Source organism: Lycorma delicatula, chromosome 8 (genome assembly GCF_047948215.1).
Source record: "Lycorma delicatula isolate Av1 chromosome 8, ASM4794821v1, whole genome shotgun sequence".
Taxonomy (NCBI): domain Eukaryota; kingdom Metazoa; phylum Arthropoda; class Insecta; order Hemiptera; family Fulgoridae; genus Lycorma; species Lycorma delicatula.
In genome coordinates this window covers 62,861,986-62,883,640 of record NC_134462.1, presented here as the reverse complement: position 1 = coordinate 62,883,640, position 21,655 = coordinate 62,861,986, and the positions used below count along the sequence as shown (strand labels likewise).

At 30.4% G+C, this 21,655-nt stretch overlaps 1 protein-coding gene across 1 annotated transcript in view; it reads left to right on the top strand.

Annotated features, from left to right (window-relative positions):
• LOC142328915 (inhibitory POU protein-like) overlaps nt 1–21,655 on the top strand; it is a 184,738-nt gene that overhangs the window by 147,408 nt on the left and 15,675 nt on the right. The window contains exon 3 of the mRNA XM_075373081.1: nt 21,435–21,617. Within this exon, the coding sequence (XP_075229196.1) occupies nt 21,435–21,617 (183 nt within the window). The remainder of the gene's footprint in view (nt 1–21,434; nt 21,618–21,655) is intronic.

The window sequence follows — 21,655 nt, the reverse complement described above, 5'->3', positions numbered from 1 at the left end:
TTGACTCTTTGTCAATAAACCTTATTAAATATTTAAAAACAGAAGATTTTGCACGTGTTTTAAATTTAAATTAAATATTAATTATTTATGTCATATAAAAATTTGAAAAATTAAATATCTCTACTTTAGATACATTATTTAAATTTATAGTAATCGTCAATTACTATATTATTTTTCAATTTTTTTTTTTAATTTTTAAAATATAAATTCATAAATATAAATCACCCTTCCAGTAAATAAAATATGAAAAAAATTATTAACATTGACATCGATCGAATTTTTACTTCCTTGTACAAAGTTAAAGAAGTACTGTGATCGTGAAAAAATTCGGTTTTCAGATTTCAACGGAAATATCCATTTTGTCCATCCCTGAATCTACTTTGACTAGTTTCAGCGTGACGTCTGTACGTACACAGTACGTATGTATGTATGTATGTATCTCGGATAACTCAAAAACTATTAGCCGTAAGATGAAAATTTTGGATTTAGAACTGTTGTAACATCTAGTTGTGCTCTTCCCTTTTGATTGGAATCAACTGAACCAAAAGTGTCCAAAGAGGCCCAAAATTAAAAAAAAAATGAATTTTGGACTTTTTTCTTAACTGCAGTAATAAGCCCTCGCTGAGAGCTTTTCAACGATATATGTAATTTATTATGCGTACAAGGAAGTCCTATGGTGTCCACAACATATTTTTATAGTTTTAATATCGATTTAAATATTATCATTAAAACGTATTGTTGTAAAGTTATGTTTAACAAAACGCAATATATTAATTGATTTTGGTAGATAGATTTTGCTACGGTCGATTCGTATCTACAGATAAACACTGACAAGATTTTATATATATATATATATATATATATATATATATATATATATGAATGACAAAAAAATAATAATTTTGTTCATTTTGCACTCGTATATGCAAATGAGTTAGCCAGATATTTAATATAAAAAATACAATATTTCCATGTTTTTTTATTATAAATGTCCTATTACTAGTCAAATAATTTATTCTAAAAATTAATTACAAAACTTCTTAATTGAAAATGATTAATGATTTGTGGTATCATCTGAAAATAGTTCATAATCTAATACAAACTAACTTTAGGGAATTCAAAATTGGAATCATAGGTGAAAGATTAAGATCGATCAGCTCTTCATTTTCTTTATTCTTAAACGACATAAATCTCTATTGAAAAGAACGCTAACTATTTGAGTCTCTAGCAGGAAAACAACTAACATGATCCCACATTAAAATAAAAAAGCTTGAATTCATGACTCTAATATTATTTAGCCTGTTCTATCTTAAATCAAGGTTGCAATTTCAATAAAACGAGAAACTAAAACGATTATAAGCTAATATGGATAAACCTATTCTATTGTTTGGTACATAACATAAAACTAGTCTATAAAAACTAAAAAATGTTAAACATAATAATTTATACCTTCTTATACGCAAGTAATTTCACTTTATATTCTGACCTAGAGTATTATTTATCAAAGACACGATAGAACTATATTACAGCAGTCAGCCTTATGAACCGTTGAAATCCATTAGTAAGCTAGCAGCTGATTCCATTCATCAGGCAATTTAGAACAACCAGTAAAATGGTTCTATTCTGGAAATTTACTACAATTCATTCATTTTTTTTATTAAAAAAAAAATCTGATGTGGACAACACACGATTTCCTTGTACGCCTATTAAATTACACATACACGTTATTTTAAAATGAAAAGTACATAAAATCTTATTTCATTAATAAAGAGGAAGAAAACGTTAAGACCAAAGAAAGAATAAAAAGATTAAGAGAGGATGATGAATATAAAGGGAGAGGAAATTTGAAAACTAGAGAACGTGTACACAGATTAAGATCAAAAGAATTATATGAAACCAAGGTGCGATTAAATGATTGGCAACAAAAAACAAATAAACGAAACGAAATGATGATCAACTAGGACTCTGAGAGAATATTGTCCGAAAATATCACAGGAAAAATGAACTAAAAGATAAGAATTTTTGCAATCTATTAAAGATCGGGCATGCATGTCTCGATGTATATGTTCTTGTGAGGGTATATTTTTCAGTCACTCTGTAAATGACTTTAATACAAATAAAATTAAACAGAAATTCCAGAATAATTAAATAAAATTAAACAGAAATTAAACTAGAAAATCCAAAAATAATAAGATTCTAAATTACAATTTTCAATTAATATTAAATAATAATCAGATGTTTCACCAAATCTATTACATATACACATATGTAATAATGCCTATTAAATTACATATGTACATTTGTTAAAGTACATAAAATTTTATTTCACTTCATTTTTTAAATTTTTTATTGTTATTATCCAATAATTATTTATTCTAATTTTTTTTTATAATCATGGGTTAATAATTATAAATATAAATCAACATAATTAAATTTAAAAAAAATTTTTTTAAAAGAAAAGATGAACCTGATTCGAACCGATGTGCCTTCCCCTTCTAAGATCCAATACTTCATTAATTAAATTTTCATTTGGCTATAACTCTGGAATCAATGAAAATAAGTACCACTTATGATATATCGTTGAAAAGTACTCAATGGGAGCTTTTTCAGAGCATACACACGTACATATATACGTACAGACGATACGCCGAAACTCAAGTCAAAATGGATTCAGGAATGGCCAAAATGGATATTTCCATTGAAATCTGAAGACTGAAATTTTTCGCTATCATAATGGAAGTTATGTTTTAAAGATAGTGGTATAGAAGAAGCCCAAGGAAGTAAAAATCGTTAATAATCGGAAAAGATATATTAATGATAGTATAAATCTTTGTACAATATTTTTATAAAAAATAAATAACAAGTAGTTGAAATTGAAAATTTAAAAATATAATGTAACAGAAAAATTTTTTTTGGGGGGGGTTGAAAACCATTTTAATGTTATCATCGCCCGGGAAACAAAAATATAAAAATAAAATATAAAATTTAAACAACAAAAATTGAAACAAAAAAATAACTTAGATTAGAAATTAAAAAATAAAATTAAAACTTAAACTAAAATATTAAAATAAAGAAACAAAATACTGAACACAAAAACATACAACTACTGTCACGGTTAACATACTAAAAAATAAATTATAACTACTATAAATATAAAAATAAAATAATTCTAAAGAAATTCCGAGAGGAGTGTATGTAAAAGGCTTCTTATAGGATAACAGAAAAAATAAAAATTTAACATGAAAATCGTAATTTTAACATTATTTAAAGTAATGTAAAGTATTAAGACGTCCGAAAAATAAAAACAGCCGGTCCAAAACGTGTTTATCATTGCCCAGGATTTGACGAATGTTCCTGAGCAACTTAAATTTACGACGCAACGCCGCATAACGTACGCAATCTACAAGGATGTGGCGTAAAGGCAAGCGGCAGTGGCATCGTACGCATATTGGTGCATTAACCTTTGACATTAGATGTCCGTGAGTGACTCTGGTATAGCGTAACCGCAATCGACAAAGGACTACTTCCTCTCGATAACAGGAAAAAATAAATTCTACCAACGCACACGGGTTATTGGTACTCGTGTGGCAAACCATGTAAGTTATTAAATGACATCGCATTTATGTCTGAGACTATAAGTTAGGGAGTTGTTAACGCAAGACGATATAGACCTTTTCGTTACGCTACAAATTTCTGTTCTGGTACCCATACGTTTCGGAGTGATTTTACAGACGTTTCTCGTCAAAAAGTCAGCCTATCGGAAATTGTGTGTTAGGCTGTAATGATTGGATTTATGTTTTTATACCTTACATTTAATAAAGAAAATAAGTACACGAATAAATTATATTTATATTTCAAACAAAATGAAATAAAATAAACAGAAAGGTGTTTCTGTTTGTTTTAAATATGTTACGTGTATGTAAATTTTATCATTTCGAGATATATTATGCTGAACCGACGACTGCGTTCATAGGCTTCTTCTATACCACTATCTTTAAAACATAAAAGTAGTATATATATTCAGTAGGTAATACGTTTCCCATAGAAAATTATTAGCTGTGAAATTTTAAAAACCAATAAGATTTCAGAATTCCTATCTTCAATCTTTGTGACGCAGTTAAGATTACAGCAATCAATCAGCCGTCGTTGTTCGATTTGAAAATTTTGAATTAAACGTTTCACCTTAAAATCTAATTCAGAAATAATATGCATGAATAATTTATATTTTTATTAAACTTGATAGAATACAACAAATTAGAAAGTTTTCTATAAATTTTCTGTAACTTACTTGTTAAATTAAATTACAATTCCAAGATATTAAAAATGACCGGAACGCTTACTGCAGTGATAAAAGACTACATTTCAATCCCGTCGCATGAATATAATTCAAGATATTTTAAAGAAGATTATTGGTTTTTATAGAATTCTACAGATAAATATTTCAGAATATAGTTTTCAATTTTGTGACACAATCTATGATTATAAATAGCAGCCAAATACCAGTCGTGACTCTCCTGTAAATTTAATTCGGAAGGAAAGGTGCGTGAATAACTTATATGTTTTATAAAACGTGATAATGTACAATAAATTGCGAGTAGAACATGATTTTTATGTTTTCACTAATTTATAGTTTAAGTTAAGTTTATGATTTCATGATAAGACGACAAACCAAACATTACACAAAAATACTGGGCCATTTCCTATCTAATCTCCATAGTTATCCTGATAATAATCCTGATTCCAAATATCGTTAGTTCGATATAATTCAACTGGAAGAAAAGATTATTTAAAATCTATCTTTAATCTTGTGATATGGTGTAAGATTACGAATACTACCGTTCCGCAATCATGTGTATATTTCTTTCCGTTAGATTTAATTCGGGGAAAAAATAAACGGCATCCTCGACAAATAATTAGGAATAATATTTATTTAAACGCTTTTAAATTTTAAACACTTTTAAACTTCTTCATAACCTTTGCTCTATTCTACATTGATTTACATACTTACAATCTTCACATATTTGCATAATTATTTTCAAAAATAATTAAACTAATCTAATCATTCATTTATTTTAATTAAATGTATAATAGCAAAATAATTTCTTTTACTGAATAAATAAAAATTTGTTAATTGTCAATAACGATTATATTTCTTACAGTTATGTAATATTTTCTTTGCAGTGCTGGCAGGAGCTTTTATGGAAACCACCAGCTACTTCCTCCAGCAGCAACTTCATCCCCATTTAAAATACATCTAAATACGAACTCCCCCATCGGATCCAGCTCATTAGATACGTATCCTCCAACGACTTCTAGATCCGTTACTACTTCAAAATATATAATTTGTATATATAACGTTTCTCTAAAACTAGACCAAAAAGAGAAATAATATCTGGAAGATTTTTTGTTGGTCTTATTAGTTTAATATCGCCTTTATAAGATATACACATTCTAGCCGTGCTACATTTTTCTCGATAAATTAAAAATTTAGTTACTTCTTTCATAATTACAGCAAAATATTAAGAAGATAATATTTTATTTCCAAATACTTTTTTTTTAATCTTTGCTGTTATATTTCTTTATTAAAAGTTGTCTTCTAATAACTGAACAAAAATAGTACTATCTTTTGATTATTTGTTTACGCTGTTTTCCCCCAGAACCGGTCCCGCAATTAAGCATAACTACAGCTCTGGGGGGTGCCATCGCCTCAAACTACCTCAACAGAACTCAAGGTCCTACCCAGTTAGCCGGGACCCGGTCTTTTGATTATTCACCATGTTTATGCTGGTTTGAAAATCGTATAAATTACTCTTAAAAATTTACTGTATTTACTGCCTAATAATTAATATTTTATAACTGAAATATCAATTAATATTTTTATTAACAAATATAATTTCATTCTGGACGTAATTACTTGTCTTTTCATTATTATAAACATTATTTTTACTCTTCTAAACGAAACAAACATACAAAGTTTTCTTTTCAATTTTAAGCAATAAACATTTCTGAATGAAATAGTTATTCCTTCTAAAATTGGTGATATCTGAAAAAATGTTTTTTAAATCTCCCTACTTTTTCGAGAACAATGAATAAAATTCATTTTTCAAATAGTTAATAAGGCGTAATTATTACGCAATTTATAGTCGAATAAACTTAAAACCTAGTTAATCGTAGTGTACTATTTTAATTTTATTTAATTTTTTTTTCTTTTTAAAGAAAAATCCCAATAATGTGATGGAATTGTGTAATTTAAAAGAAAAGTTATTGTGGAATAAAATAATGTTATCTCAATTTTTTTACATTAATTATAGATCGTTTTTTATTAGCATTAAAAATCATCGGCAATGATAAAATGAAACCAGTATACTTTAATGAAGAAAATTGTTTTAATACTATGTTTAAAAATACGTTACAAAATATACTATATACTCTTAGATGCGACTGCAAAAATACAAATATTCAAACACCTATACGCGCACGCGCGCGAAAAGGCATTTATTTACAATACCAGGTAATTAACTGGCTATCGTAAAGCTCTAGAATTCGTGATATACGAATTATGTGATCGTAATCTAATTTGTGAAATCGTGAGTGAAGTTATTTGTGGTGCAATAAATTTAAGAATAAATGTAGTAGCAATTTATAAAAGTTATTTATACAAGCTCTCAAATGAACTTGTTGATATATAATTATTTGTAAATTATTTAATATGTTTTTAGATAATTTTAGTTTTAGATTAATTACAATTTAATGTAAAATTGCACAAATCATATGTCAAAAAATTAGAATTTTAAGTTGTGTTTTTTATAGTAATAATAAATATTATGAATTAATTAAAGCAGTTTTAACAGTTTTTATTATAAAAAATTAAAATTTAAGTTTATTTAAAATCAAATGTAAATTATTCAGGAAGAAAGGAGTTAATATTTTATATATCGTTGTTTGTTTGTGAAGATTGCTCCTTTTTTTTAGTTCCCAATATCTCCGGTAAAATAATTTACAGTAGTTTTATTTAAATTCAAAAATATAAAATGTTTGTCGTACAATTAACAATAATATCAGTATCATTATAATTTTAAGAAAATGTACCTGACCGTGGTAAAATTGGTTCCTCTGAACGTATATAATTCATTCAGTAAAAAATAATTTTAAAATAATCATCATCCTTTGAATAATCTTTTTCCCCTTCTATTTATCGTAAAGGATAGACTAATTTTTTGTAATGTACGTAGTAAAACATTAACGTTTTTTTACCGACTTTTCTAAGAAAAGTCGGTAAAAAAGTACGGTATTACTTTCGGTCGCATGGTCAAAATAGGGGGGGGGGGATGAAAATTAATTTTTCTTTACGATTTGAAGTGTGAGGAATACGAAAATACCATTTACTTAATTTGGAGTTTCCTTAAATATATATATTGATCTACGTATAAAATTTTGTGGCTCAAAAATCTCCTTAATTATTGTATCAATTTTATTTAAATTTAGAAATGTTCTAGTACTGTATTTGAAGTTGTGTATATGAAAACTTGATGAAGATTGGTCGAGTCGTTCTTGACTTACTCTCAATTTTAGGTCAAAAAGAAATTGGACGGGACAAGTTAGAAGCATGGTGGTTCGTTATGATGCTGTAAGTTAGAACATTGACGTTACTTTATCTGCGGTATCTATTGTTAGCAATATTATACCAAATTAAAGAAAATATAAAAACCAAATTAAATTAACGAAACGTCGGTCTTCTTGTGCAGAACTGCGCAGGATTGTTTTTTTTTTCAAATGACATTACAATAACTATTTTGTTTGTTCATTACCTATATAGCATGAGTATACAATAGAAAAAGATGTATATCCCTTGGGAATAAAATTTAGGAACTTCTAATCCAACAGCTAATTACTCCGACAACTAAGCTATCTAGACGACTCATTATAATCATTTTTCTCTCATTACGACGCTTTCCATAAAACCAATTATAATAACGACTAAAACCAAAAGTATAAAACAATTTTAGCCTAAAATATCTTTCTTTAATTTTGATAAGTGTTCCTTTATATTTTTAGCAAAAAGAAATTTGTAACTTTTCGCTCATAACTTATGAAACCAAGAACGAATGTATCTATGTATTAAAATGTTTACTTTTTTTGTAGGTATAAATTTCACAAAATTTATATCTTACATTAAAGAAGACTTTTAAAGAAAAAAAAATTTTTACCTATAATTTCTAAAGCGACTTTTGTTCAAGTATCTTTTGAAATTTTGACCAGGAGGTATCTTACTTCTTGGAAACAAGTTTTTTTTTTAACATATTGTTTATCTTAAAACTTAAGACATTTTTTAAATGTATACGTAAATTAAAGCGCATAAAAAATCTATTTCATTTGATTTGCAGCTATACATTTTTGCTTCCGTAAAAATATTTATTCAGCTCATGAAATTATACTGTTTAATAATTTTTAAAATAAGGTAAGTGAAAAGGTCATTTTATTATAATATTAACGATATATGTAGTTAATAAAATATAACACATTACTAAAATGGTAGGCCTAAATTCAAAAGTAAAATATTTTCCAGTTTATTATAATAATATAAAATCAATTGCATAGATCTCCATAATTCTCTGAGAAGTACCATTGCATTACTGTAAAATATAATAAATAAATAAATGTGTGTGTGTGTGTGTGTGTGTATATGTATATATATATATATATATATATGTGTGTGTGTGTGTGTGTGTGTGTGTGTGTTACGGTAAATTTGGTTAATCCGTCGATTATGCATAATTACCGGTGAATTTTTATTAATCGCTTCCAATACTAGAGAATTTAATAAATATATAGCAATATATTAAATATACCGGTCATTTTACATATTCTCCATATTAACACACTAAAATAACAACTCGACTATAAGCAATAATTACTGAATTTATTATTTTTCATTTTGTGGTCGGACAACTGCTGGCCCGGTGGCCATTGAATTTATTACTTAAATAATCAAAACATTACTGTTCCTTTGTATAACCAAACATAACCTACGCTCGCTAACCTCGTCTAATTAACGTTAAATATATAAATTATATAGTTATTCTCTAACATTGGAGGCGATTAATCAAATTCACTGGATTAATAAAACTTACCGTAACATATATTTATATACCATAAAGCAAGGATAGATAATTTTATACTTTTATAACAAAATTTCTAAATCTTAAAATATAAATAAACAATCTTATTTATTTATCGTTTATCGGTTTATTTATCGGTTTATTTATCGTGCGTATAATAATACGCACGATAAATAAACCTTTTATCATTTTTAAAAATAAAAAATTACTTCATTAGTGATGTACAATCATAAGGAAAGTATTTAAAAACTGAATACTACAAAAATAATTGTAGTTTTTTACTTTCCCGTCTATAGTGACATCGTATGCTCCTATAGCTATAGCGGTTAAGTATAAAGGTCAAAAAAACAAAATTTGGATTTTTTTAAGTTTTGTGCCTTATGGAGTTTTTTTTTTTTAATTTTTAACACAAAAAAAAATAGATTAAAATAAATTATAAATAATCTACAATTTTTTTTTTTTTAATGCTCCTGGTCCAAAAATGTACGAATATACGTACGTATATATGTTGTCCTGCATTTGGTCTTATAACTTGGACCCCGTAGATCGATTTTCTTCAAACGTGGTAGATCTTAGGGAGGAAAAAGTGTATTAAATTTTTTGCAAAAATTGGAAAAAGAGGGAGTGTTTTGGGAGGGTCAAATTGAGATCACAAATTACCAAACATGTTTATTTAATGTTCACCCCAACGCAGATAAATGCTTTATATATTTTTCTTTTTTCAGCTATATCTTACTTCAGAAATGGAGTTAATGGAAGTTTTTTGCAACTATATTTTCTACAGCATTAGGCCTTCAAACGATTATAAAACGTTTATCCCTATCGCCCTCCAACAGTCTGTGGTAAAAAAAAAAATATTTATTTTAATCTTTTTTTTGTTATTTTTTATATCCCTACTCCCTTAGGCTGGACCTACAATCAAGTATATAACTCAGCCCAGGGGAGTATCCATAAAACTCTAACTTGCCTTCCCGCCTACCGGCATGACCGGTCGGCCCGCAGGTTGGATTTTATCTTCTTGCTTGCCTCAAGCCGCCGTAGTGGGGTAACCAGGCCCGACTATGTCGTACCTGGGCCCCACCTCAGAAGCCGGGAATCGGTCTTGATGCCCATGCCTCAAACGGAGACATCCCCGAAAAGAATCCCCACCGGGACTCGGTCTTTTTCCATATGGGGGGATTCGGGTGTCCCGTACCTCATCATTACTGCCCATCCACGCAAGCACAAAAAAATAGTAGCTCCGTAGAAAGCTGTCCCTCACCCCGATGTACTCCCCCTCAGGAACCTCAGTCTTCCCCTAATCACGGTAGTTGATCTCCTTCTGCTTCAAAATATCAGCCACAAGCACCTCGATCTCCCTACACTCACCCACGCCCCGCAACATATAGCCAACTGCATTATCCGGCGTGATCCACTGTAAGTGAGATCCCTCCTTCAACTCCACCCATCTAGGGCAGCAGTAAAATGTATGTTCAGGAGTATCCAAGAGACCGCAGTAGGTACAATTTGGAACGCCTCCCAAACCTGTGAATATCGCCCCAAACTCTTCGTGGCCAGACGGAAGCTGGGAGACGTGGTAACCGACGTCCCCATGACTCCTCCCCAGTCACGGTTTCAGACGAGGAATTATTCGCAAAGTTCAAGCACCTGTATATGACACATCCCAGCTCTCTTACCATTCCTGAAGAAGAACGGATGCAGATTCAGCCTTTTGTATCCTCTCTTGGAGGATGCAGAAGGTTTCCCGCCAAACCGTGACAGTTCGGCGGGAAACTCGCCAACATTCCCGCCGCCTCTGTGGACACAGTCCTTTAGGCAGCCGCAATCTTCAACGCTCCCTGTCACTGGAGCGAGGCCAGCCGCCTCACATTCCTCTTCCTGTTCAATGCCTCGAACCTGCTATCACAGCATATAAAAGTATCGATGTCGCGGCCGATAGAAGTAACCTCCGCTTGGCCGCCCGTGGCCCGCCCCTTGGCCCCATTAGCCGGTCAAGAGTGTTAATGGCCGGCCCTCTCTGCTTTGCTAGATACTTCCGCAATATGCTTGTTGAACAGGCCGGTCCGTTCAAACCATTCACCCAAGTACTTCACGTGTTGCGCCATAACCACTCGGAAGCCATCAACTAGAACGGTGATGTCTTTGATTCTGTGGTGACCCATCACTGCAAGCAACTGCGTTTTCTGGGGCGCCTGCTCCAAGCCCCTGTCCTGAAGCCAAGCGCTCACCGTCGTACTGCAGAATTCGCCAGCCCTTCCACGTCATCTTCCGTGCGGCCGGCTACCAACAACGCTAAATCATCAGCATAAGCGACCATGGACCAATAAGGCACCGGTTTTGGAATCAGAAGGAGCCTGGCTTGCTTCCAGGTTCTAGGAAAGCTGCCCACCCCAAATGCCTTATTAAGGGCCTCTAAGACGAGTCACGAATGCGCACTGGTCAGCTTCTTTAACAGCACACCAGATACGCCATCCGAACCTGGGTTCTTCTTGATGTTAATCCTTGACGCTGCCCATCTCAGTTACCCATCTCGCATGTTACCCACTACATTTAAAATGCAAAAATCTTAATTTTTTTGTAGTCCTTACGGTTATTTCTTTAAAAAAAGAAACCAACTTTAATTACAACTTTATTTAATTAGAATTATCGCCTTTGTATTTCTTAAATAATTTTAAAAAAATCTTTTTTTTTATTAATTATCCCTACTAGGAATTATTTTCTTTAAAAATTTATTTTATCCAAATGCTTTCCCTTGAGAATGGAAGCCCCCAAAATGAAAAAAAAATTTTTTGTAATATCAAATTTTAATGCTCAAAACTAATTTTGTTAATAAACCTAATAAAATAACTTAATATACCTTCTCGTGATGGGGAGCTCCCAGATTAAAAAAAAAATCGAAATACTTTTTTATATTTAAATTGATCAGCATTGCCGGTTTTTTCAAATATTAAATAATAAGGCGAAACTTATATATAATTGTTAAAACCAACTAAAACCTACATTTACTAACAACAATACAATTAGGATTAATAAATAAAACCAAATCTAAGTTTCCCAGACTTGTAAAACTTTGAAATAAAGTTTTTTAAACGATGCAGAAAAAAAAATTGATAGTCACGCAAACGGATCATTATTTTTGCGTTACATTAAAAATTTATCTGTTTAAAGAAACTGAAAGTTTTTATACTTTTCAACCGTCTGTAGTACTAAATTGATGGCCTTAAGGTCATTTTTTAACGTTATCGAGTTATTTTAATGATTAGTTTAATTTTAACAATTGTTCAATTGCCGATAACAAAAAAAAAAGTACAAAGATAATAACATAAATATTAAATTTATATTACTTAATTGATGATGTGAGTTACGATTTTTTATACACTTGTACTTATGCAAAAGTGAAATTTATACCAGACTTAGAATACTCACTCTGCACCAATAATTCCTCTAGGGTAAATAAAATTTTCAACTAAAAAAAGTATGATTTAACGATAATAAATAGTCTCATCAGATAACGAAATATTTTGATCAATATGTATATTATATGACAAGATTGTTATTAGATAATGGTTATTAAATTTTGATGGGAAGATATAACTAAACCATCGTACTAGCATCAAGTATATATTGTATGCAGATGATGTGGTCATACCGCAGAAGTTAGAAGACGATTTACTAGAGCTCTGTGTAGCTTAAGTTTAATAAGTAATGAATATAAGATGAGTGTTTGTTGTTCTAAAACAAAAGTAGTGACATTTTATAGGAAGCATCAAGTACAATTTAAAATAGTTTGAAATAATAACGTATTATAACAAGTTTCTAGTTTTAATTATGTTCCATGTGAAATACTGTTTTTATGCACAGTTTTTATCTTTTACACGTTCCTCTATTCTCGAATTACCTGATCGTTAGCGTCTTAATATATGACCGATTTCATCATTTTACAAGATTTAACAAAAATTTCTCTTCGTTCCTATCAATCTTAAAACTTCTTCATCTTTAATTTTTGCAATTTAAGTAATTTTTAATAAAAATTAACCCATTACAAACAACACATTTCAATGGCCTCTTGTCTTTTCCCCTTTCTGTTTTCCCTGTTGTCCATGTTTTTAATAACCCAGATTATAAATAACTTCTTCAAAATGTTTAGATCTATATTTCATAATATCAGACTTCTTTCCTATATACATATATATATATATATATATATATATATATATATATATATATAGTCGCGTGTTCGCGGCTCTATCAAGTTATTGAGAGATGAACAATTTAATGTAAAATTTAAAATCTTTATACAATTACAATTTATTGATTTAAAAACGTAAGTAAAACAAGACATAATAATAATGACAATAGTATTAATAAACGACAGTAATAAAACAACTCAATAATAATCAAAACCACAATAATTTTAATAATAATAGCGCCGGCCTCTGTGGCGCGAGTGGTAGCATCTCGGCCTTTCATCCGGAGGTCCCGGGTTCGAATCCTGGTTGGGCATGACATTTTCACAAGCTACAAATCATTCATTTCATCCTCTGAAGCAATACAATAACGGTCATCCCGGAGATTAAACAAAAAATAATAATAATAAATGTCAATAATAATAATAATAAACAGTGATTATATACAAAACAGAATTTAAAGTAATTGTCAGGATTTATTCACAGGTAGATAAATAATGAAAACCAGAATTCAGTCCTATTGACAAAACGACATTAGCATGGCTGTTAGTCTTTTAGCTAACATTTTTAACGATTGATCTTGGATTAACAACAGTAGTACAATAGATAAGACAAGTATAAAGTTCTTTTACAGTAAATACCTTTGCTGTTCACAAATAAAACTACCCTAACGATTTATGAATTAAATTTTGTACGTTATCTCCATCACTTATAATCTAACAGTAACTCATGCAACCATTTCTTGTTTTCGTGTACTGGAATTAATTGTGACGTAACTTAATCGCGTCGAACGTATTAGAAATTCGCCCCTTCACTGACCTCCTCGCGGAATATTCTCTCTCAGAATCTCCTCGCAGACTGACATCATAACGTCTCCCTCAGACTGACTTTGCAGAACTGATTTTAACTGGTCTGCCCCGGAATATTTATACTCCTATCGTCTTTACCTGCCCGACCGGACCCAACTGGAAGCGTGAGATTGATCGACCGCCCTTACATTTTCCCATGAAATTCCAAATCTAGGTCCAGTGAATTTTCTCACGAAACAAATCTGTTTAGATGTGTCAATAGGCAGTACTACAAAGAGTCATTGTTAAATAGACCTGTTATCTTTACTAAGAAGGTTTATTTTTAGCCCCTTTCTGGATTCCTCACATTATTATATTTTCTAGTACTTTTTCTTAATTGGTAGGAATCTGTTATTCAGGTCTGTTTCACCGGTCTTGTTACAATATATATACTCGGATTACTCCGAGACGTTTAGCCGAACTCGAGAGACTGATTCAGGACACCAAAATGAGTAAAAAAAGTACATATCAACATAAGTCTTTTTTATTTATTTTTTCTTCTGGACGCCGTTTTGTGATTTTCAACAAAAAAAATTATTTCTTAGGAACGAGTATTCCTACTTTAATTAAATTTGGCAAATCTAAGTCTACTGTCTTGTTCTACAAAATAAAAAATGTTGAAACCGTCACTTTTAAAAATTACAAAAACGGCGGTCATCTTAATTTATTAATCTTCTACATCTTTGTAATTATTTATTTAATCAAATTTTTACTTATTAAAAAATTTATTAGGCATTTCATTTTGAACAAAATGACAGTTCAGTTGCAAAAATCCTTTGACAAACAATCGAGTTATTGCAGACAATTAACCGGCAATACGCTTGCACACCATAATGCAACTTTCAAAAATACACAAGACAAATTCCAAAAATTCGAATCAAACGGAACTTATTTCGTTTGAGCGATGATATTAATTAATAACCGATTTCATAAATTAATAAATCCTACAATTAAAGAAAGTTTAAAACTTTCTTTAAATGTGCGTTTAATGCAGACTAATTAAAACATGTTATATCTTGTTGGCGGACAGAATATATTATTTGTTGCATTTTAAAGCGCTTAGGAAGCTCACTCATATTCTGCAACATATTAAACTTGATTAAGAAGACCAACAGGAAACCACTTATTCGTCATTTTTACTTATATACTTGGCGTGTGGTGATTATTATCGTTGAGAATGATCTTGTAATTTTCGATAGTGATTATTTTTAAATAGTCCGTCCGTTAAATAGTTCGTCATATCATTACTTAAACTAAAAAAAATTTATGCAAGAAATTTATATTTTATATTCTTGTATGTACTTTTTTTTAGTACGATATATTTTCATCATGCTTGTGTTTTAAAGTATATTGACTAAGAAAAAGAAATTGCTCTTATTACAAAATAACAGGGCAAAAGTAAAATTCATTTTTTTAAACAAAAATAGTCATAATTAAGGAAAAGAAAAAATGATGTTTTATTATTAAACATTGAAATTAAAATGATATCAATCAATTCATTAATATAAATAAAGCCTAATAAATAATAAAATGTTATGTAACACTATCATTATATGCATCTGCATCCATACACACGGACATTAATGTTTAAAACAGAAATCTAATCTTTGTCAGAAGTCACAATTACTTTACTAGTACCAGTGGAACGTGACTACGCAGCAATAGTTCGTAAACTCTCCGAATATGAATTTCCCTTTGTCGATTTCTTCCTTCATTATTTATGAATAATAAAGTAACAGATTATCTGGAATAATTAGTTACATCATCAACAGCCTATAAGCCTAAAACCTGTTATCTGTTTTTTCTAAAATCTTCGAAAGAATTTTTCTTTGAAGATTAAAGCCACTTCAGTGAAAGAACAAGTTATTCCTGACCGTCAGTTTGACTTCCGGAGTGGTTATTTCAGTGATTATAGAACAAACCAACAGAAGTTTTTGTCATCAACAGCTGCTTAGATGAGAGAAATATTGTTCAGCAGCGTTTTTGGAAGTTCGTCAAGGTATGGTTGTCAGTTTGCTTTATAAACTGAAATTGAGTTTGCCTCAACTATTTTACCTGATTCTGTTTAGTTGCCTGGATGGTCGTTTTTATCAGGTTAGACATAATCAGGAATTACCTGAGTTTTTTGAAAATCAGTCTAATGTTTCTCAATGTTCACTTCTGGTACCGATTTTGTAATCTCGTATTAACACTGTGAATCTTCTTTCTAATTTGCCGATGTCGCTGTTGCTTCGTTTGCTGATGACACGGCGATCTTGGTGGTCGACGATTACCCAACAGATAAATTATAATCTGAATTGAATCAAATCAAAGGGTGGCTAAATAGAAATTCAAATTTAATTCAGTGTCTAGTCATATAACACTTACAATGAGGAAAGAAGACTGCCCACCAGTTCACCTGAATGACATTTTTATCCCCCCACGCTGTCCACATAAACTATCTAGGTTTTCATCTGGATCTTCCTCTGGCGTGGAAATATCATTTGAGAGAAAAAAGAAAGCAGCTGAACATTAAGTTTAAATAGATGCATTGGTTATTAGGCTGAAGGTCTCGGTTGTCGTCAAACAGCTACTGTACAATGCACTTCTGAAACTGGTATGGACCTCTACAGTATCCAGCTTTAAGGAACGAAGAGTAAAAGCAGTGTTGAAATTATCAGCGGTTTCAGAATAAATTACTTAGGAGATAACAGAGGCGCCATGGTCTGTAAGGAACACCAAGGTCCATGAATATCTAGGGCTGCCGTACGTTCACGAGGAAATTCAACGCTTTAGTTCGAGATATAAACTACGGCCTAACAACCATGAAAACTATCTTGCTGTGAACTTGTTGGATAATACTGAGTATATTGGACGCTTGAAACGTCTCCATATCTTGGGTCTAGGAGATCATGTGTGTTATGTCTAAGGTAGGAGTTTTTTCCCTTTAGTATTGTTGTCTTTCGTTACTGTATTTTAAAATTTGTTGTTTTGTTGTGTTTTTTTCATAGTGTTCTATTTTTTACTTTTTCTCACTGTATGTTATATTTTTCATATAAAAAAGTATACCATTATTTACGTGGATTCTTTTTGAGAAGTTTCACTGGAAACGCTCTCATTCAAGCCATTTAATTAACTTATACTTTTTGTAAATAAAACTTTGTACAAAAAAGAAAAAAATCATCAATACAAATATAAATGAGTAGGCTATACGGGGAAGCAAAATAATTAATTAATTACTCTATTACATGTACAAACAATTAAAAAATATTTATGTGACAATTATATTAGTAAAATCATAACAGATTGTTTTCAGGAGCATCACAACGCTCTGCCGATGTAAAATTGAAATATAAAATTATATTATAACAAAGATAAGCTTCGACAAACAATAACATTTTTTTTTTTTTTTTTTAATTACGATCGGTTTAATGATATGAGTTTATAGGCTGTATTTAATTTGTTCCGCTTTTTAGAATCCTAACCATTTTATTAATGGTCATAAATCTGAGCAAGAACTAAAGTTGTCCTGTTACTTTAATTGTTAATTAAATACATCTTAAAAAATACTTAAATAATATTTATATTCTTCGTCTTTTTCCAAACACGGTTAGACTATAAAGTCTAGTCCGGCACCCATCTATGTAACGGTCTACCTCTATCTCGTCTGCTAAACCGTATATAATTTTTGTAGTCTGACTGGTAGTCGTTCTTCTATCATTATGCCTACACCAGTTAGACTTGCATAATTTTATATCATCAAGTTATCAGGTCACTTGTAACTCATTTCTATATCGATCCAATCTTGTACAAACCGTCGCTTTCAGAAAAATTATTTCTGCAGTAAATATTAAGATTTTTCCCGCGCCGTTGCAACCTACGTTTCCCTTCCGCATTTCAAGACATATATGTCCATTGTCTTATAGAATTTTTATTCTCGTTTCCCACCTTGTTTTATTTTTTAACGCTTTGTATATAACACTACAAACTTGTTTAATTTGTTACCAGTATCATTATTCTTTAAATAGGCCACGTCACAACCAAGATAATTAAAATTCGATACTTTTTCAACAACGACGTCATTTATTATGTTAGACCTAACAGGATGCCGACCCAAAATGGTCATCGTCTTTGAATTATCAACTGTTATTTTTATTCTGTAATCAGCAAAAGTCTGTTTGCAACTTAAAATAGATCTTTGTAGATTATCTTCGTTATCAACAATCATAACCTTATTATCTGCATACAAAAGAGAAACAATATATACAATAATATATATTGTTACAATAATATTAACAATATAATAAGTAGTTATATAAGTATCCAGCTATATATAAATAATAAAAAGAGTTGGAAACAAAAATAATCCCTGTTTTACACCTTTATTAGTTAGAATTCCAGTGATCGAGTCACTTTTCATTATAACATAAATCGCAGTATCATCAAATAAGCTCTACACAAACGAGATTAGATGATTTGGATGTCCTTTCCGTTGCATAATACGCTACAAAATTCCTAAATTTATGTTTTAGTATAAAATTTAAAATTTTCAAACTTCAATTTTTACTTTCCCGTCTAGATAGCGCTGTAGCAGAGCTATACGTCTAGAAGAGAAAATACCCTAATCGTTCCAATTAGGGTATATGCGGTTTTCACCGGATTTTGAATTTTGACACCTAAGGAACCCAAAAAACTGGATGGAAATTTTTCGGATGTTAATGTACGTATGTTCTTCTGTTCGATGTTGGCCTCTAAATCACCTTATATCTCAAGAACTACTGAACCGGTTTTTACCAAACTTGGTCAGATTATTTCTCTATATGGGGGACATTGATGACGTTAAATTTTCAACGTAAAAGGTCAACGGGGGTGAGGCTGTAGAACAATGCCATCAGTATCACGAGATTTCGCCTAATTAAGGTCATATCTTTCTTAGGTATATTTGTTAATAATTAAAAAATAACATAGTTGCAAAAAAAGTTTTGCAAAATCGCAAAAAACTTTCAAAAGAGAGTATGATACATATTCCTCCTGGCTGTTTATCAGGTTTAATTCAACAATAAATAAATAATATTCGTAATATAATAAAAATATAAAAATATTGAATCATTTACCAGATGGTTTTCATAGCATCAATACTGACTGATTAACTACTCAGTAAAATACTATTATTCCTTTTTAAATAATTAAAACTTTTTTTTTTTTGAATATAGAATTTTTACCGGGAATCGAAACAAACCCCCTACATCAATTAGTCTTTTATTCGAAAAATTGCAATCTATAAAAATCCCTTTCGGCATTCGGAAGGCGGAGGAGGTAGATTTCATCGGTGCTAAGTAGGGGATAAAAAAGATTTCCACCTTAAAGTTAAGAGAAACATCAAATTTACTCAATACGACAATGGTTGCATGTGAAAAAAGTTTCAAATGTTTAGCATACGACAAGCCCCAACTACTTACAATTCCAGCAATGTTTTTATTATCCCTTGCCGTAATGGTTGGTCATATCAAAAATTGTCACCGACAAAAGTTTTAGGTAATTTTTAGAGGACTAATTATCCCTTTAAACCGATTCGATACTGTGCCTATTAAGGGAGATATGATTTGTTTTTCATCGAAACCCTATTTTTTCAACCCCCTGTGCTAATGGTTGGTGATATAAAAAAAAATTACTTATAATAAGTTTCAGGCTCTTATCCAATCAATAATAGGAACTTAAAAGAATTCGATATTTTACTTAATAAGAAAGTTGTAGCGATATTTTATTTTTTCGAAAAAGCCCCCCCCCCCATTTTCACCCCCATGGTCCGATTTTGGCCGTTAACGAACTCGACTGAGATTTTGGGACAAGTCATTTTTAAGGAACAATTTGAATGTAACTGGCCAAAAATTAAGGTAGTTATCACGTCCACAAGAAAGTGAAATATATATATAAACTTTTGAACTGACGGTGGTTTTGGGGTCTGGGGAATGTGAAACGCAAAGACATTTCGAAATTTTCGTGAAGTCGAATCATGGTACTCATTACAATAGGTAGCCTTTTTATGAAATCTACCTAAAAACACGCAGGAGGTTCTCAATCAACCCGTATTTTCATTTTTATGTATATTCAACCTTATTTTTTATCAAACACAACAATTTCGATAAACTTATATATATTTTTTTTATTTATAGAAATTACCATGGTATTCCGTAATCAGATATTTTAAAAAGAATAATTTATTAAAAGAAAAATTACGTTGTTCGTTTAAATGATAAAAGATTATTTAACTTATAATTTTCCATCATAGTTATAAAATAATGGTAAGTTGGCCTGATATCATAAGATACTCATAAGTTATACGTGAAAATTCAAGAAAATTATTTCAAAAATTTATCGTAAATAAAGTAATACATATTTCTGCATACCAGAGTTATCTCATACTCGGTAGAAATCTATTTACGTCATTTCTCATCCCTTTTCATATATTTGTCAAAAACCTTTGCGTTTCCTGACAGTGGTTTATATAAAAATCATGTTGTTTTTTTGACATAAAAATCACTGAATTTTTTTTTTTCATACTGGCAGAATTTTTTTTGCATACTTCACAATCTACTCATACTTTACATAAAAGTAAAAAAAAATCAAATTAATCCCCAACTTTAAAAAAAGCCTTAAAAAATAATATTTTTTTAATTCTTATAGTTAGACTTTTTGAAATCGGATTCAAATTAAGATTTAGTATATAACTGGTTGTTTTTTTAATATGGTGCCGGATTTAAAAACTATAAGAATTGAAACTTTTTTTAATCTATCTGTATTTTATAAATTTTAATTTTTTTCAAACTAGATGTGTTACTTAGGCCCTATCAAATTATCCCAGAAATTTAAAAATAAGTGTAAATTACTGATTGGTTGTTGATTACTGATTTTAATAAGGACAAAAACTTTGAAAAGTACACGAATATAAATCTGAAGATTTATTAGACTTATAAAAGAAACCGAGGTAGCTTTATCCAAAAATCCTGAGAAAAATGTACAGATAAGACGTTTTACCGTAACGGCCTCTTCCTGGCTATATCATACGATTTTCCAGAAGATACCAATATGTTTAATATATATTGAACCTACGCCAAAATCAGTAATGCCAAATTACTATCTTTTATTTTGTTTCATATAAAAGAGAATTTGATTTTAAAGCAAATATTATCAACTTTCTTCAATTCATAATATTTATTTTTTAAATAAACATTACTGCTTGCAAATAACCACATACATAATAATTTATTAATAGATACTGTTTTTATTCTTGCTGTTGATAGGGGGATTTATTTACGGGTCTGAACGATGGTTTACTCAGCAGAGCAGAGGCATTGGCTGCAGTTGATATTGGCAAACATCAGGGCAACCCCACACCAGGGCTTCCCCAGCTCAAACATGATATGATGTATCACCACGGTATGGGAGCGCCGCATCCTGGCCCACCAAACACAAGACCCCACCAGGTGAGGCAAGAACGTGACTCCAATCTGCGACACTGTCA